The following is an 18,518-nucleotide window of genomic DNA, read 5'->3' on the forward strand; positions in this document are numbered from 1 at the left end:
TCCAGGTTTTCTGATTATTCTGTGTGGGAAAGATTAGCCAATTGTTTTTTTTTTTTTTAAAACAACCTCTCCTTTGAAATCCTACTGTTTTTTGGTGTTTTTAATAATTTAAACATCCTTAATCTTTTCCATTTCTCCACTTCTATTTCCTGATTAAAGGAAGGTTACTGCCACCCTCCTTTCAGTCTCATGGGAGAGCTTCAACACTCATTCTCTTCAGGACCCCCCTCCTTTCCCTTTTGGGGAGGGTACTAGTCCCTAATAGTCCTCTCAGTGCACTGTTGGGTGCTTATGTATCATTAAATTGACTACAATCTAAAAACCTGGCTATAGGAAAACTGGTGCTGTTCCTGGTGCCCAGTCTCCTATTCCGCAGCCCTCTGCCTTGTGGAGAGAGTGTTGCCTTCTGTACAGAACCCCATGGCAACAAATATTTGTTGCTTGATGTTTATCACCTGCCAGTGATGTGTATTTTGTCTGCTCTAGTGGACTCTTCATCTCCGATGAGAAGTGTTTGTTAACCAATCAGAACATTAGGATTCAGGTATCCAGAATTCCAAGAGGTTTTAGAATACGATGTTGCCTACCCTATCTTCTAGTTGCTTAAGTGAGAATGTTATGTAAGCTAACAAGTTACATTTCTGGTTTTAATGGATGAGAAGTTAAGTTGGTCATCTACCCTATTTTTCTTTCCTTGAACTGACTTTTTGAACAGAAAATCCCCAGTTCCTTCATATGGGAGATGTCATTGATGGAGTGGACATGAGGGCAGAGGTTGGAGTTCTCACTAGGAATATCCTAATCAAGGGAGAGACAGAAAAGTCCTGCTATGCTGGCAATCAGTGTCAATACTTCAATTATGATACATTTGGTGGACACATCAAGGTTTGAAAAACTTTTTAAGTAGCTTCCTTAGATTGAGGATGGCTTCTGAGCAAAAGTATTAATTCTAAATTTGGGGGGTGAGTTTGTTTCAATATCTTCTAACCTGATATTCACTAAATTCTCACTGAGCGGTTCTGTCTGTCAATATTTCTTATCAGCTTTCCTAAAACTGGAATTAATTTGCCAAGAATTAGACTGAAGAATTAAGGACAAGGAAATGTTAATGTGTATAATGTTGTTGTTAGAAGCCTGTTGCTTATGTTTATATTGTGTATTGTTCAACTTACTGATGATTTGGTATACAAAGGGCAAGATCTTCAAAAGCGACTGATTTTGGGTACCCAACCTGAGTCACTGTAATGGAGCTTGATTTTCAGAAAGTGCTGAGCACATACCATCTGAACAATTTGGGCCCTTTTATGGCATCTCCTGTTGAGCACCCAAAACCAGGAGTCTCCTTTATTAAAATAAAGGGATATAGAAGGATCATTAGTGTTACCACTTCTTATATCTTGCATGGCTATATGTTGAAGGAAGATTAAGGCTGAGATGGAAAGCAGTACAGCAGTATAGAAACTAATGGTTAAAGCAGCCGTTCCCAAAAGTTTTGCTGGTATGACCACATTTTAATTAATTTCCTCCCAGGACCCCAGACAGCATGGAGGACGCCAGTTTGAAGAACAAAATAATCTCCACTGCACAGCATGACTTGGCATACGCTGCATGTGAGATCAAAATGGCTCTTCTGCACAGCAAAATGGTGTCCTCCATGCACCATGACTTTACACACACCATACATGTGAGGTCATGCAGTGCAGAACAGAATGGTGTCCTCCCCACACTAGGGATCACCTCAACCCCATTTCGGGTTGAATCCCATAGTTTGGGAAGCTGGGTTAAAGGATAAAACTTGCCATATTTATTCCAGTGGGAACAGATGCAAGGAGTGATTTGAAGTGTTACGGCGGTTCCCAGTAGATGTTAGAAATGTTTGAGGCTTCATCCTTTTAAATGCAAATTGCTTTGCTTTCACTGTTTTTTGTCACAGGCTTAGTCTCCTTTTTTAAGTGTTGGGTATAGATTTTAGTTTCATAATGCTGGAAATAATGGTGGGAAAAATCTACAGTCTCTCTTGTGCTGCAGCCTTTGTTTTGTGGGAGGAGAATAAATTGGGTTTTAAGTTTCCTATTGTGATTAAGATAATGCAGTGGAGAAAGATGTTGACAAGTTGTGAGCATTACAAAGCCTGTCTTTGACTGCTGCAATAACTCAAACTGAGTGGGCCCCTCAGATGCATGAAGATGGAACAGAGTTGTTAAATTGTTCTTGTGAGTCTGTTCTGAATAGTTGGGCAGATGTTGCTTAATTTACATTAGCATTTGTTTATAAACATCTACCACTTTTTTTCAGCTTTTGTTCATTTTGTACTAAATTTGGGTAAAATAGGCTATTACAATTAGTTAAAATGTTTGGACCCAGTAGAAACTACAGGCTGATAAGACCCCTTTTCATGGAAAGAGTGGTATAAGTGTTGTACTGTACATCTGAATCAGGCCTTAAGTTGTAGCTTTAATGTTTCATTACTGTGTGTGTTTAAACATTTAAGGGCCAGATCCTCAGCTGGTGTTAATTGGGAGCAAATGCAGCAAGGCCAATTTCTGTCAGCCCTCAGCATTACACTGGTCCTAAATGCTTCTCTGTGGCTCAAAACCTTGTCTCTTCAATAAAGCTATTAGAGAGACGAGGTGGTAAATCTAAGCTCAGCAGCTAAAAAGTTGAAATGGTCAAACACTGCTTCTTTAACTTGCCTACAACATGTAATTGTGTGTTAAGGTATTTATATTTGATAGTCTAATTCACAAGCCCTCAAATGTGCAATGTGGGTAAGTTAATATTACAATGAGAACTTAGTTCTACTTAGTTCTTGATTTGTCAAATTTGCAAACTTAACTTCATATAACTAAGCATTTGCGTTTAGTTCGCTTTTTTAAGACCGAAGGAAGAAGAAATATTTGCAGTTGCCCCATTGTTTTGTGCAATTCCATAACCTTAACAACTTGGATGTACAATACTTAGCTGTGTACTAGCCAATTATGCAATTTAATGTGAAAATCCATAGTTCTGAGGGAATTGCCCATCGTCATGTAGCAAAAGAGCAACCCACCTCTTGTATCTAAAACTGCAGGCTCAAGCTATGTCTACACTACAGATCTTACCATGGCACAGCTGTACCACTGTAGCTGAACTGCTGTAAGGTCTCCTGCGTAGCAGCTCTATGCTGACAGGAGAGTGCTCTCCCACCCCCAATGAGTGGCAGTAGCTATGTTGGCAAAAGAGCATCTCCTGCTGACATAGCGCTGTCCACGCCGATGCTTTTGTCGGTGAAACTTATGGCAGTCAAGGGTGTGTATTTTTTCACACCCCTAACCAACAAAAGTTTTGCTGACAAAAGTGCTAGTGCTGTACACAAAGCCTTACATAGTGACTTCCTTTTGTGAGGGTTGGACACATGTGAGCTGGTATAGCTGGATTTTGTTTTAGTTTAGCGTGTCATTTTGATGCTGAAAGGATTCTCACACCTTTACAGTCCTCACTTGTGGTGTTAAAGGGAATGATTATTGAGGGTTTTATTCAAATGGAGAATTGTTTGGGAATCTGAGTTATCGAAAGTGCAGTTATAACAAATGTCTACTGGAAATTTAAACTAGAGTATTTGCTTCAAGGAATGTTATAATAAAATACAGGTCTAGAAGTCTTTTGGTTTTGCTAAGTCCCTTCTAGTGAGAGTTCAGGTTTTGCCCATTGCTTATAGTAATCACAGAAGATTCATTTTTAAGGATCAGATTAGTAACTGGATTTTATTGTCTCTCTAAGGCCTTGTGTGCACAAGAAAGTTGCACCAAATTAATTCTGTTTCTAAACTGCGCAATCCCCTTGTGTAGATGCTTAAATTAGTTAACCAGTTTGAGTGTCTATACGATTGCACGTTTAATTAAATCAAATTTCTAAACCAATTTAGTTAAAGCAATACAAGTTTTGTCTATATAAGGAGAAAAATTCTTTCTTGTTTGAATACCATTTGGCTGTCTTTAAAGAATGTTTAATTTGTGAGAATTCCAGTAAGAGCCATTTAAACCTGACTTGCTGTAGCAATAAAATTCCTGATGAAACTTTTAGTTTTGGTAACATGAACATTTAGCTTATGTGCATGTCTCTTGTTTATAAAAGTCACCGATTTATAGATCTGGATAGAAAGCAAAACCTGAAGATTCTCCAGACTGATTCTTGTAATATTCCGCTGTACTTGTCCATGCCTGGAGGAAATCCGTTCACAATGGCTTTAAATTTAAACTTTTACCAATTTAAAAGGGTAATTGATTATTCAGTTAGATCTTCTTGTTACACACTCCAGATTTTGAAGAATTTCACATCTGTTCATCTCTCCCATGTGGAATTGAGGCAAATGGGACAGCAACTGATAGGAAGTTACCCTGTTCATTTCCACCGCTGTGGGGATGTGGATGAGAAAGGAGGTTATAGCTTCAGGACTTATCTGGAAGGCCTTTCCATTCATCATTGTTTCTCCAGATGTGTGACAATTCATGCAACTAATGGCTTGTTGGTAGGTGCCGTTTCAAATTGTTTGAAAGTAAACGTTACAAAGCACAGTTAGTGTGAAAATACTTTATTCCATTTTTCAGTTTAAATGTGCAGAACATGACTAAAATATTAATACATAATTACCATGTGTAAACAATGACTTTTGTGACCACTCTTGGTCTTTCTAATTGAATATTTAGAGCCTTGCAGTTAGCCAACATCTTCAGAAAAAGTCTCTGGGGAACAAATAAAACTTGACATTTAACTTGGCCATTATGGCTGATATTGAAACGTCATTTTGCAGTTATGCCAAGATAGTAAAACTAAACGGCACTTAGCATTCATTGAGATTTATTTGACATTGCTAATGACATAATGAACTTGTATTTCTGCAGATAAAGGACACCATTGGTTATGACACACTAGGCCACTGTTTCTTCATAGAGGATGGCATTGAACAGAGGAATATTCTGTTCCACAACCTTGGACTAGTCACCAAACCAGGCACTCTTCTTCCCACAGACAGGAATAGCACCATGTGTATGGCCATTAAGGATAAAGTATATGGAAATTATGTTCCCGTGCCAGCCACAGACTGCATGTGAGTATCTGGCTAAGAAAAGAAAATCGAATTAGTTGCCATAATTAAATTTTTGAAAATCTCTTGTTGCTCTACAAATAGGCAAGATTTTTTTTTTTTTATGTAGGCTACCAAAGGTGGACAGCTGGAATACAACATTGGCATTTAGAAAAAAGCATTAACAATCTGAACAACACAAATAGAATATATGAACAACTGTGCTGAAATACAGTAACTACTTGATATGGTACCTGATTCAGCAGACTTCTCTTCAGGCTATTTCCTTATTTTTATGCAAAGGCACCAGATGCTATGAAACCCCCATTTTAATGCTTAATTTATGAATTAAGGCATCAGATTTCTTCTGTAAAAGCCAAATACGATTATGCCACTTACTATCAAAATGGTTTATCATTGCATGTAGTATTTTAACCACAAGAGCTTGCAGGAGGACTTGTGAAAGAAACAAACAGTTTTCTTTAGGAAAATATGACTTTCTTCATGATTTCTTACTTGAATCTCATGACACTCTTGCTTTGTATGTCAAATTAGCACTCACTAATTTGCTAGATCTGAATGCAAAGTTTTCTGTAGGGATTTTACCAGTTATAGCTTCTGAATTATTTGTCGTTTCTGAATAATATATTGCAGGGCTGTTTCAACATTCTGGATTGCTCATCCCAACAATCATCTTATCAATAATGCAGCAGCAGGCTCACAGGTGAGGCACATAGACGTTCTTTGACACACACTATATTCATATTTCAGATAACTAAGACATACACTATTAAAAAGGTAGGCATTTCAAAGTTTCAGATGTAGATGTCTGTCTGTTTATGTTTAGAAGTACAATGGCATTTTACATGCAAGCTGTCTTTCTAAGTGGGCATTTGAAAGATACTGAACATCTTTGTTCTGAAGAGAACGGAAGATAATTCTCCTTTTTCTGAATTCTTAATCCTTATATTTATGACTGTGTGTATAGTGAATCATTTGTGAATAAGGGATCTTCTGAATACATCCATGCTAATATTAAGGCTTCAATATTTTCTGTAGTTTATATTGTTAGCCTACTGTATGGCTACTGTTCAGGACTTAAAATCTGGTCATATTTAGTGGAATCCAAAATAGCTGTACTGTGTTTTTTTTTACAGTGGACTAAGATGTGTTAATTGTCTTGGCTCTGCGGTTAGTCTGTTGTTTCTCAACACTGATACCTAAAATGACAAGCAGAACACAAATCCTAGAATGATGAGACCCTTCTATCACCAGATATAGAACGCGAGCAGGGTTTTGGTGACTTAAAACTATTCTCTTCTCCCCCAATGGCAAACTATAGGGTACAGCACAGCAGCTCTATAGCCATTATTCAAGCCTTTTGGGCTAGAGTATCCCTATTTCTCTTAAGAAAAACCCTCACATAGCGAATGCTCAACAGCTCAGATCTTATAGCCACACCATATTAGCGCAGGAACTCTCCCCCGGCGTACCAGGACTGCGGAGGCTCCTACTCAACTACTGTGTCCTTGCCACCTCTCATGCAGGGTAACGTACGGGATGGAGGGTTATTGGTAAATGTCACCTTTTTAAGAGCAGTTGTTTGGGGAATTGAGAGAAAATGGAGAGTGACATAGGTGTGTGAAATAATTGCTGCATATTATTGGCTCCGAGCTCTGAACTGGCCAGACTTTTCAATTTTTTTGAAAGCTCTTGTGAGTGTTTTGGCTGTATCATTAAATCTTGATATGGGCATAGTGATGAGCAATTCTTAAAGACAAATAAGTGGAAAAATATTTGTGTATATTCTACAATAAAATAATTTTGCTAGCTAGTTGAACAAAATATGATTGAGTACACCAAAATGTAATGTGTCATTGAAATGCAAAAGGTTACAATTTTTCCTAGTGACTTGGAGTTCAGACTTGAAATGTTCAAAATTAGGAAACCTTTGTGGCTAAAAATTTCCTTTTTCTGTGTAACCTTGTAATCATGCATACAACCTCTTCAAATTTTTAGTTCTACTGCAGACCGTTTTTGTTTTTTTTCCAGACAAGATCTAATGTGGAATTCATTGTGAAAGGATATGGGTTGTGTTTTCATTTTATGTTTGTTTGAGACATGTAAATTATTTTTAAAATGCATTTGATTTGTTGGAGAAGTCAATATAGCAGTAATGATGATTTAAACCTGCTGGTGCTAGACAGGTCATTGTCACTTTTTTAAAACATGTTCTCACTCTCTTCTTTGCAGGATGCTGGAATATGGTATTTGTTCCACAAGATTTCAACAGGAGATTCTCACGGTTTATACCCTGAAACCAAAGCAGAGCTTACACCATTAGGCATCTTCTATAACAACAGAGTTCATTCTAATTTCAAGGTAGTGTAGTAATAGCTTGATACCTGGGCTTTAATAACTATAATAATAATTCAATATTAAGACCTTCATGATTAAACAAAAAAATCATAATGGCAAAGACAGATGACTGAAAGCCTGCTGCTCTTGAAATTTGTTGTCTAGCATTGTAGCACATAGTATAATCAGGTACTTGTGCAGTCCTGCGCAATGCTCATCCTCAAAGTAGTTTTTGGTGTTTAATATTCTCTTTTTTAAAAGGTGGGGAGTTGTCGAATTTTGTTGAAAACAAAAATCCATAATTTTTGCATAACATGCTTACAGAAATGTTTAGTTTCTCAACATTGAAATATGAGAGACCGCTCAGTGTTTTAAGGCTATCATTTGGCGCTTTGAAGTGCAATGGTGGTTGACAATCAAGGTATAGCACAGACCAGGGTGGCTATGAACTGAAAGTTGTAGTTCATAAACTCAGTGACCTGTTCCCTTTGGATCATTAACACACAAACTTCAGGTGCTTCTTTATAGTCTCACAGTATTTGACTTGAGAAGCCCATAAGCCATTTTATATGGTAGTTTGGCGTCAGTTCAGATCTAGTGTACCAGTGGGTACATGCAAGGGACTTTTGAGCCATTGAAAGTGATTCAAATTTATTTAAATTAGTAAACTTCAGTTGACAAAATAAGATACTCTCCCTTATAAATTCACAGTGAGCTCTTAAAGCCCTTCAGTAAAAAGCATTATAATTTCATGGTAGCTGCTTTTGTATGGCAATTTACATCTTGATTTTATAAAACCATCTAGGTATTTCTTTACCCATCTATATTAGCTTAAAGGTGACATAATAGGAGTTCTCTGAAAGTCAGGTCCTAAAGAGTAAATTTTACATACCATATTATTTGGGATGTTAGAAACTGGCTTTTACTACTTTTCCGGTTATAATAACCTTTCCTGCCCCAAATAGCAGTGACAGTATCACAGCATGAATGCACAACTTTATGGGGGCTGTAAATTAAAAACAGTTCTGTCTGAAAATTGATGGCAGTTATTGAGAGTTGGACAAATTTGTATTCAAATCAGAAGTATATTATAATGGAGGTGCTTAAACCAAATCACACATTCCTATTTAAACTAAAATGTGGTTGATGGTAGGGAATATTCTAAGCCAAGACTTCAAGTTTTTATGAGGTGACTATGCAGTAGAAAAGTTAATTACATTTTGAAAATAACAGATTTCAAATGTTTTTAATGAATTCTAAACTATAGTATTTCCATGAACATTTTCAGTCCTGTGATAGCACTAAGTATTATTTGAGATATATTTCCCCAGGCTATCTGCTTTTCTGCTTCCTTAGGAAGAGTGTGTTAGCTAAGGGAAATGGAGAACTAAAAGAGAGTACGTTTAAAAAACAAACAAACCCAACATTATACACACAGTGACTCACTGTTTTGTGAACTCAATTTCAGATTTATTGTGAAAGATAATTTTGTAAAGCTATCTGGGGCTGGGTCAGGTAAAATTATTTGTTTCTTTCCTCGCTTGTTTCAGGCTGGCTTATTTATTGATAAAGGTGTAAAAACCACCAATGCTAGTGCTGAGGATCCAAGGGAATATCTTTGTCTGGACAACAATGCGAGGTAAAATCTGTTCTTTCAATACTGTTGAATGCATATTAACATTAAAATAGCTAAGTTCTCAGAATTGAATCCTCTCCTTTCAAAATATTCATAACCTAATATTAGAAAGTGTTTTTAAAAAAATTATTTGCAGTTATCTGCAAAACATGATAGTTGTCAGATTTCTGTTGTTTTATTTATATGATCACACACCCACGCCAACCCACCCACCAGTTTTTGAATCAGCAGAGCATGCCTTGTTCTGGGAGCTTGCTGCTCCTTATGCACCCTCATCCTGAGCTGACTCTCTCAACCATAGTAAGGCATTATTTTCAACAGGCTCTGAAAAATGTTTTCCTATCTGATGTGCAAAGTTGAAAACCTATTAAAGGCTCTTGAATGCTGGACTCCCTAGCTTGTGGTTCAGTCTAAAGCAGTGGTTCTCTGTCAGGGATATGTAGAGGTCTTCCAGGGAGTACATCAACTCATCTAGATATTTGCCTAGTTTTACAACAGGCTACAGAAAAAGCACTAGCAAAGTCCGTACAAACTAAAATTTCATTCGCACAATGATTTGTTTATACTGCTCTATATACTATACACTCAGATGTAAGTACAATATTTATATTGCAATTGCTTTTATTTTTAGTTATATGGTAAAAATGAGAGAGGAAGCAATTTTTCAGTAACAGTGTGCTGTGGCTTTGTTTGTTTGTTTGTTTGTTTGTTTGTTTGTTTGTTTGTTTGTTTGTTTGTTTGTTTGTTTGTTTGTTTGTTTGTTTGTTTGTTTGTTTGTTTGTTTTTGTAAGCAAGTAGATTTTAAGTGAGGTGTGACCTGAGGGTATGCAAGACAAATCAGACTCCTGGTTCTGTAGTCTGGAAAGGTTGAGAGCCACTGGTCTAAAGGACCTAGTGAGAGAGACTTTCAAAAGTACAACTCAAATTGCAAGTCAGTGGGAGTTGGTCACCTTTGAAAATCTCTCACTAAGTCTTCCAGCAACTTATTGAATATGTAGCTCAACAGTGCAACTTGAGAGAATCTATTGCAGGGTATTAATTGATTCAGTACACATAGACACATTCCAGATTCTCTCCAGGATTCCTAATCTAGCTTGCTCAGTGGAAGAATAGTGGAGAGGTTCCTTCTTACAGGCTGGCTAACTATTTTTTTCTTGCACTTCAAATAAAATTAATGAGGAGAAACTGAATAGTTACATCTACCCATACCCTGCTGTAGAATTTAGTAAAATAAATAACCTTCAAAGTCTTGATTTTTCCTGAGCTGGAAAATGTCATTGGGTAAGAGGACTATATCTGTGTATTTGAACTGACCTCTGTTTAGGAAGGGGACAGTTGAATGATAGGTGTGGACGTAGAGAGGAAAAGGCAAGACTCTGAGAACATACTGTACTTCATGCTTTGGAAATGAACTTCCAATTCAGAAATTATGATGGAAGGCAGATAAGACCAGTGTGAATTACCAACAAAGTAACCATAGCTTGGGATTTGAGACAAAGTAGTACATGACATCTTACGAAAATATACTGTAGTCTCACAGGGAACAAAGAAGAGCATTGAAAAACTGAAAGTATTTCATAAAACATTTTAGAGGGCTAAAACAGAGCATGAGCATCCAAGGAAATAAAGTAAGATTCTTTACACAGCAGATTGTGGGGGAGAGGGTGACGTTAAATCATAGTGGAGGAACTTAAAACATTATTTACCTAGAATAACTCAGAAATTTCAAGGTGCTGAATGGTATCTATGTGCTGGAGGCTGTCTGGAAACTGAGGGTATGCTTACACAGCAAAGGAAAAGCCTGCATTTGGCCTGTGCCAGCTGACATGGGCTTGCAGGGCTCAGGCTGTGGTGCGGTTTCATTGCTGTTAAATGTCCAGGCTTAGGCTGGAGCCTGGGCTCTAGGATCCTGTGGGGTGGGAGGGTCCCAGAGCTTGGGCTTCAGCCGAGCCTGAAGTCTACGCAGCAAGGAAACAGCCCCGCAGCCTGAGCCCCCTAAGCTCAAGTCAGCTGGCGCAGGCCAGCCACGGGCCTTCTTTGCTGTGTAGACTTACCTTGAGGGACAGGAGTCAGGATGCACATGTATTTGGATAGGCGAGCACTTGGGAGGTAAATGCTATGGCGGGGGGGCGGGGGGGTGGTGGTACTAGAGCACATGTCCAAAGAGGCTGGAGGGGGAACCAGTATTTATGAGATGAGGTAAAGGCACATATCCCTGAAGCAAGAACGGATGTTTGGGAACCAACTCCTTGGAGGGTGTCTGGTGTGGTGGTTGCATGATCAGCAGCAGCACAGAAGAAGGTTGCAAGGAGAAAGAGAAGGATCTGAGCATTTCTGCCTCTCTCTCTCTGCAATTCACTGAGGAAAAACATACCTTTTGTGCAGGGAGGGAGTCCATATTAGTATTTAATAAAACTTCGGTTTCCTGGTAGAGGATGATCATGGCACCTTGAGCAAATAATATCTGTGAGATCATGCATCTTCCATCCTGTAGACAGAAACCTTGAGCTTGTCTGAGTTAATTGAAAATAGTTTCAGTGACTATATCTTGTGAAATCCATTGTCTCTCTGATCAGAGAAATGTAACCTTGTCATAACCACTGTATTTAGTTAAGATTGCACAATCTGTCCTTAAAAGAATCTGACAGACTGCATACATGTGATTATTCGATAGTATTACCCGAAGAAGAATTTAAAATAGTCCATTTTTACTTTAAAGTTGGACTTCTCCCTCACTAAGATTGAAATTAACTTATTGTAAAGTTACTTTATGTAATATACTGCAACAGTTTTTCCCAGATGAAACTGCAGAAAAGTCTTTCTTTTAGTTAATCTTCATACATTTCATTGTTGCCTGAACTGATGTACAGTGACATGACTATTGTGTCAGACTGGTCAGCCATCCATAGTTCTTAAATTCAGGCCCAGATGTTCTTGTCCCAGCAGAAGTCAATCTGCTGTCAGAAAATTTTCTTTTTTAAAAAAGGTTCCTTGCCGCTCTGGATCACTGAGTGGGCAGGAGTAGGCCAGCTGTGAACTGCTTTCTTCTCCAGTCCTTGTCTCTGCCCCTTCTCTGCTACTGATGCTTCTGGGGGCAGAGTAGGGAGGACTGGCTGAGAGGAAGGAATAGTGTCTTTCAACTTATTAAACCATAAATGTGGTGCAGAGAGCTCCCTAATGCGTAGGATTGGGCAAGTTTCATAGCAGTTACTTTGTGGGTTTCCCCCTTCGATACATGTACCTGTACCTTTTGATTCTGTCTAGTTACTTTTGTGTTCATATCAATAAAAATACAGAATGGGTATGAATTATTTTCCACTCTCCCAGTTAGCTTAAAACAGGGGAACTGAATATGCCTTAAGCCCCCTAGGCTCTCATGGGCTCCCCAACTGGCAGCACCCCCAGCCTGTACCCAGGCTATTTCTTCCATCCTCCCTGTTGCTTTTGTGTTTGTACTACGCTGCTAAACTGGGTCAAAAATAGACTGCAGCTGCCACTATGTGGGACCAGCTGGGCAGCAGATATGGAGGAGTGGAGAAACATGTGTCCTACCCAAATGAAGAGCACTCCACAAAATATAGGTGTACTTGAGAGGTCTAGGAGCATTCAGCACCCATCCCTCCAGCCTTCTGTCTAGTGCAACTGCAGTCCCATATGCCCTCTCAGTGGCAGGGTCAATCTTCCTCCTCTCTCTCTCTCCATACCCTCAGATTAATGCTTTAAGGAGAAGGGGAGGGAAGAAAGACACCAGGGAAGGCAAGAGAGAAGAAGGGGGTGAGACTCAAGTTGTGGGACAAAGGAGTCGGGGAACAGGAAGGTGCAGCTCAGGAAGAGTAGGATGGGAATCCATAGTGGGAGATATCCTAGCCCTTCTGGGAAGGGAAGAGAAGCTTAATGCTTCGTCTCTTTTTATTGCTTCTTCCCAAGAGTAGGATGGTCAGATCTCTGAAAACACTGCTGTGGGAATGGAGAAATGTGGGGGCACTCTCCGTGAAATTAGGGTTTTAGTCTCTGTCATTTTTCAGCATGGGCCTTTTTGTCTCAAGCATGTTGCAGGAGCTGATTTTGCCTGTCCAGTGAGTGCAAGTGTTTATATCTTGGTATATACCACAATAGTGTATATGTGCACAGAGCATAAATCAGATACCTTCTTTTCAGGCGTGTTGTGTTTTTTTTCATCTCTTTCTAAGGTTTCGACCTCATCGAGATGCTGATCCTGAGAAGCCCCGAGTTGCTGCTGTGATTAAGAGACTAATCGCTTTTAAAAACAATGATCATGGGTCTTGGGTCAGAGGAGGGGACATCATCATTCAGAACTCCGGGTAGGTATCCAAGAGCAAACCTCTACCTGCTATAAAAAGACATTCTCCTGGACTGTGGTATAAAAGCTAGTAGAAGTGAGAGTTGTAAAGTCTGGAAAAGCCTAGATTAAAGTAGGGTTATGAGAGAGAATGTCAGAGCTAAACCATTGAAACTGTTTGACTGTCTCATTCCACTAATGGGCTGAAACTAAGTCCATGCAAGATTACATGGGAATTTCATTTAAATGGGAAGCAAACAAAGATTTAAAATTACATGATAGAGAAAAGTTAAGTCCAAAAATTAACTGAGACCATAGAAAGTACTTTTAAAAATTTTGACTTTTAGTATATTTGAGGTTTCTCTGAAGCTATCATATTACCACTTAACAAAACTATATAGAAACAGTTATACTGATTTTAAAACATCAGAAATCTCTTAAGTATAATAGCTATGGTGATTTTTTTTGTAAATTTCATTTCATACACAGATCAAGATTCGATTCAGTTTGAAGTGAATCTGTGCTCTGACGCTTTGAGAAGCTAAAATAAAAATACACATTTAATGAACATTAAAGTATTGTATTGTACATGGTTTGAAATTTGCTTTGTTCAAGAATAATTTTCTCTTGTAGGTTTGCCGACAATGGAATAGGTTTAACTTTTGCCAGGTAAGTATTTTTGTACTGGATTTCATCACTATGTTCAGTCTTCCTAGCTTAATTTTTGTCAGTATATGTCAAATAATAAGTAGTAGATGTGATACTGGGGCTATTTAGAAACCCAAATGTAAAAATATTAGAAATGTGAAAATGATGACAAGAAGGCCAAGAGGGTTTATATAAGGGGAATGTCTCATCAATTTTGACCCTGAGTCTGCTTCTGCTGGAGCTCTGATACATCAAGTCGTGATACTAGATAATTAGATGACATGACCAGAACTCTAGGAAAGTGTACAACATCCTAGCGTTTCACCTTGTATAATTAAAAGGTTCCTAATACTGAATATACACGTTTTAAAGAGGGGACTGGAGGACAAGGGGAACAAGAAAATATAATACTTAAAATCAACTGAATGTGCATTAAGTCAATTAATTGTAATTTTTTTTTAAGGCTGGGGTTTTTGAAAAGCAGGAATTAAATTGTATATTGTAATACACTTCTAAACAAAAGGCTTAGCCTGCTTTGATTAGATAAAGGTAAACAATAGTTAGAAATTGTAGGATGTCTTTGTATTTCAGAGCAATATAACTTTCCTGTTTGCTGTACTATCATATCCGTAATCTCAGACTTCATTTTGATAGCGATGGAAGCTTCCCAAAAGATGAAGGCTCTAGCCAGGAAGTATCAGAATCTTTGTTTGTTGGTGAGAGCAGGAATTATGGCTTTCAGGGTGGCCAAAACAAATACTCAGGAACCGGAGGAATAGACAATAAAAACCGCACTTTGCCTAGAAATCGGTAAGTGTGTTTCAGTGGGTAAAACAAAGTTGCTTTTTATAAAAGTTACTTTCTGTCTGATTTGAAAGTAGCACTATACATTTAGAACTAGTATTACATAGCACAGAATTAAAAAATACTCCAAGATAAAACATGGCTACAAGGGGGTCTGCATGGTTTGGGGACTTGATGACCGTGTGTACCAGCTTCTGCTTCTGGGTTAGTGGTTTTTTAAGGTATTAAACTTACTTCAATACAGTTTGTAAAGGAAATTGCCAGCTGTCACAAACCGTACTGCACAAGTTTCTTTCTACCTAGCCCAAAATAAATCATCAATAGTTTAAACATCAGTACAAAACACAAAAATGATTTACTGTGCAGAAACTTTCAATTCCAATATCATTTGCCTGCAAACCGCAATGGGGTAGAAAAAGAAAAGTCCTTTACTAATAGTGATTCTGATAATTTCTCTCATCTATTATTTTGGAAAATACTTTTGATTGGGGTAAAAGTATTTTGGCATGAACGTTACATTTTTTTCCTTTCTCTTTTTCCTTTTTTAATGTCAAATTTGTCGGAGGTGAAAGATCTCAAATGGAAGGTTATGCACTTTTTTTTAATAGAGTATATGTGGTGTGGGCTATTTCACTCTTTCATGTGTTCTTGCTGTCAAATCTTCATTCATTGATAAGCAATAAAAATTAAAATGTTGGTAATCTAAAAAATTGTGCAACTTTGTAATGAAACAATAGTGATGAGAAAATAAAATTTATTCTCGTACTAAATCCATAATAATTAGTTGAAAGCCGCACATATTAACAGTTGATTTCTGTGCCTTCAAGAAACTAATTGGTATGGTGAATTGCATCTTTAACTTCATGTTTCCATATGTAATTTCATGAATTGCTGTAACTTTTAGGTCTTACAACACTAGCAAGTCCAATGAGGTTTGAAATAATTGGGACTGGTGGAGACTAGAAAGTCTGTGGCTAGGGGATTTTGAGTGGCTGGTTTGGGACTACTATGCATAGCCAGTCCCGCTCCCCTCCCAGTGTCAGACAAGCTCCACCTCCCCAACGGCTTGCCTTCGGGAAACTGATTCACCCGCTGCCAGCTATCACCCCATGCCTCACATAAGAAGGGAGAAGGTGTAGGGCAGATTCAGCTCATGGCAGCTCTGTGCTGGTGGGCCATCTGACAGAGAGAAGTTTAAGATGGTCTGGAAGCCTGAGGCTTCCTGCCTGCCCAAGCACATGGGACTCCCAGTTGGGTACTTCTGCTGTAGGGGTCCCAAAGCATCCTAGGAGGGAGAGGCAAAGGGGAGGAGTTGGGTGAGCTGCAGGCAGCTTGGCTCCCTTTTCTAATTCTAAAATTTGAGGTGTAGGAACTTACCTGTAAGTTAATAGTGGAGGGAAGACTTCATTTGTCTTTAGTGTTCCACTCTACAAACCATTGTCTTAGCACTGCATTCTTAATGCTTTTAAATGAAGGGAAGCATTGCCCCTCAGGGACCCTGAACCAAGACTTCTAACAGGTCGTGTGTGTGTGTGTGTGTGTGTGTGTGTGTGTGTGTATTAAACATATTCTGTTTTTAACAGGACATTTCCAATCAGAGGTTTTCAGATTTATGATGGACCCATTCATCTTACCAAATGCACGTTCAAAAACTTTGTGCCGACTGCTGATAGATACACCAGTGCAATTGGATTCCTATTGAAAAACCCTTGGCAGTTGACACCTAAAAACAACATTTCTCTCATTAAATTTGATACAAATGTAAGTTTATGGAAAAATTCATTTTCAGTGGATGAGGTGGAAAGGGGAGACTTCATGAAGTAGGAAGGGATGAATTCAGTGTCTCATGCAGGAGATTTATTTTGAAAGAATTTTGGTGATGTCCTCCTATTTCTTCAAACAAATGGGAGTCCCATGTGCACTCCCGATATTGCCTACACCTGCCATATTTCTGTGCTGACTGCCACCTCTGGGCCTGGGTTGCCTTTTCCCTGCCTCCCTGCAAGTACCTGCTTTTCTTCAGGCGGATGTGCCCAAACTGACGTCCCCCAAGTAATGTCTGCTGAGCAAGGGAGTTGTAGTTTGGAGAAGGGGAGTCTGACACATTTAAGGACTGTTTGGGCTGCTGTAGAAGGCTCCAGAAACATTGAAGAGGCTGGGAGGTGAGATTAAGCAACTTCTAGGGGACATATGCATGTCCTACATTTCCCATTTTTTGTGTCTGTCCCATGATAGCGTTGAGATGGATGGGTTTGGATAAAATGTCATCCAGCTCCTCCTGCCTTTGCTTACAATTAAGACTGAATTGGACTTTTGAGGGTTGAAAATCATACTTTCCTCCGTTGTCACATGCCTTTGAACTTCCTGATTTGAGCCAGAAATGATTGTACTAAAATCTCATGAGAAGTGCTGTCTTGTACTATTTCTGGCTTACCAGGAAGTACAGGAAATAACAAGTGCCTGTTCGTGTGCAGTTTCTAGCCCAAAGAGTTCCCAGTCCAAACTGCTGTTCAGAACAGAGCTTCCAGACTTTTTTTTAAATTTGCACATTTAGAGTAATCTGTTCTCTATAGCCAATTACATTTACAAATATGTATTCTCTTAGTTTGGAAACTAACCTTTCTTTTTTATTTTGTTTGCTTGCTTGCTTACTCTGGTTACAAGAGTTACTTAAATCATGGAATTCTAATATAGAATTCATAGTGAAGTGAAGAACCACCCCTATTAGGCTGTGCAGTTGCTAACAGAACTGTATAGTGCGGCATGAAACTAAAAGACCAGTCAGTGCCTCCCAAACTGAACTCAGCTGTGGAGACAGGGAATAGACCAGAAATGGGGTTTTGGTTTGGGTTTTTAATGCTTGATTTGACCTCAAAAACAAGTGATTGTGGACGTATAATGATAATGAGACCAGATTCTTTAAGACCTGAGGCAGCTGAAATAATGAATTTGCATTTATAAATATTAACACAAAATTCTGAAATATTTAGCAGAAGTCTGAACGGGGCTTTGTGTGTTAACTGAAAACCGTGACTGCTACAAAATAATGAAATTCTGTTTTGCAAGACTATGTTGTCCTTGTTAGAGAAATTATTCAGCTCATAAACCTTGTCAGATTCCTGATGATCTTTACATACATGGAAATGTTTCAGTTACTAACTGTATACATGCAGTAGCACAACTGAAATTGGTGGCTTTATAAGAGAGACTTAATTGGAATGTTTTACTTCCCTTTTATGATCAGGTTTCTCTGAAAGTCTTCTTTGGTAAACCTGGTCCCTGGTTTGAAGACAGTGAGCTGGATGGTGACAAGAACTCAATATTCCATGATGTAGATGGTTCTGTGACAGAATATAAGGACACTTACGTTGGTAGAATGGATAATTTCCTGATCCGACATCCAAAATGCATTAATGTTACACAGTGGAATGGTGTGGTCTGCAGTGGGACCTATGCACAGGTTGGAACTGTTGCAGTTTTTTGTGTATTCTATATTTTATATATATTCACAAGACTTGAAGAAAAATTTATCAAAGCCATGAAATGCCCTTCCTCTTTAGGTTTTTAAAAATTGATTTTACACTTATTTTGCCTTCTAGATGGTTCTGAACAACTTGTTGGGGGAAGGGAGGATTATGATAGCAAATGTAATAAAGCAAATCTTTATGCAGTGAGTTGACTTGCCATCATCTGCATAACATAGTCCTGTT

The 18,518-nt window shown here is 38.5% G+C and overlaps 1 protein-coding gene across 13 annotated transcripts in view; it reads left to right on the top strand.

The window, feature by feature from the left end:
* CEMIP2 (cell migration inducing hyaluronidase 2) overlaps positions 1 to 18,518 on the top strand; it is an 81,043-nt gene that overhangs the window by 52,711 nt on the left and 9,814 nt on the right. For 7 of the 13 annotated variants that reach the window (XM_043547026.1, XM_043547024.1, XM_043547027.1 and 4 more), the window contains 11 exons: positions 716 to 885; positions 4,298 to 4,507; positions 4,881 to 5,086; positions 5,717 to 5,786; positions 7,316 to 7,444; positions 8,971 to 9,059; positions 13,247 to 13,378; positions 13,990 to 14,025; positions 14,659 to 14,814; positions 16,392 to 16,569; positions 18,053 to 18,268. In XM_043547026.1, coding sequence (XP_043402961.1) covers positions 716 to 885; positions 4,298 to 4,507; positions 4,881 to 5,086; positions 5,717 to 5,786; positions 7,316 to 7,444; positions 8,971 to 9,059; positions 13,247 to 13,378; positions 13,990 to 14,025; positions 14,659 to 14,814; positions 16,392 to 16,569; positions 18,053 to 18,268 — 1,592 coding nt within the window. Of the gene's footprint in view, positions 1 to 715; positions 886 to 4,297; positions 4,508 to 4,880; positions 5,087 to 5,716; positions 5,787 to 7,315; positions 7,445 to 8,970; positions 9,060 to 13,246; positions 13,379 to 13,989; positions 14,026 to 14,643; positions 14,815 to 16,391; positions 16,570 to 18,052; positions 18,269 to 18,518 lie in introns of all 13 variants that reach the window. The other 6 variants (XM_043547022.1, XM_037901843.2, XM_037901840.2 and 3 more) reach the window with 1 other exon arrangement.

This window comes from Chelonia mydas, chromosome 5 (assembly GCF_015237465.2).
Source record: "Chelonia mydas isolate rCheMyd1 chromosome 5, rCheMyd1.pri.v2, whole genome shotgun sequence".
Lineage (NCBI taxonomy): Eukaryota > Metazoa > Chordata > Testudines > Cheloniidae > Chelonia > Chelonia mydas.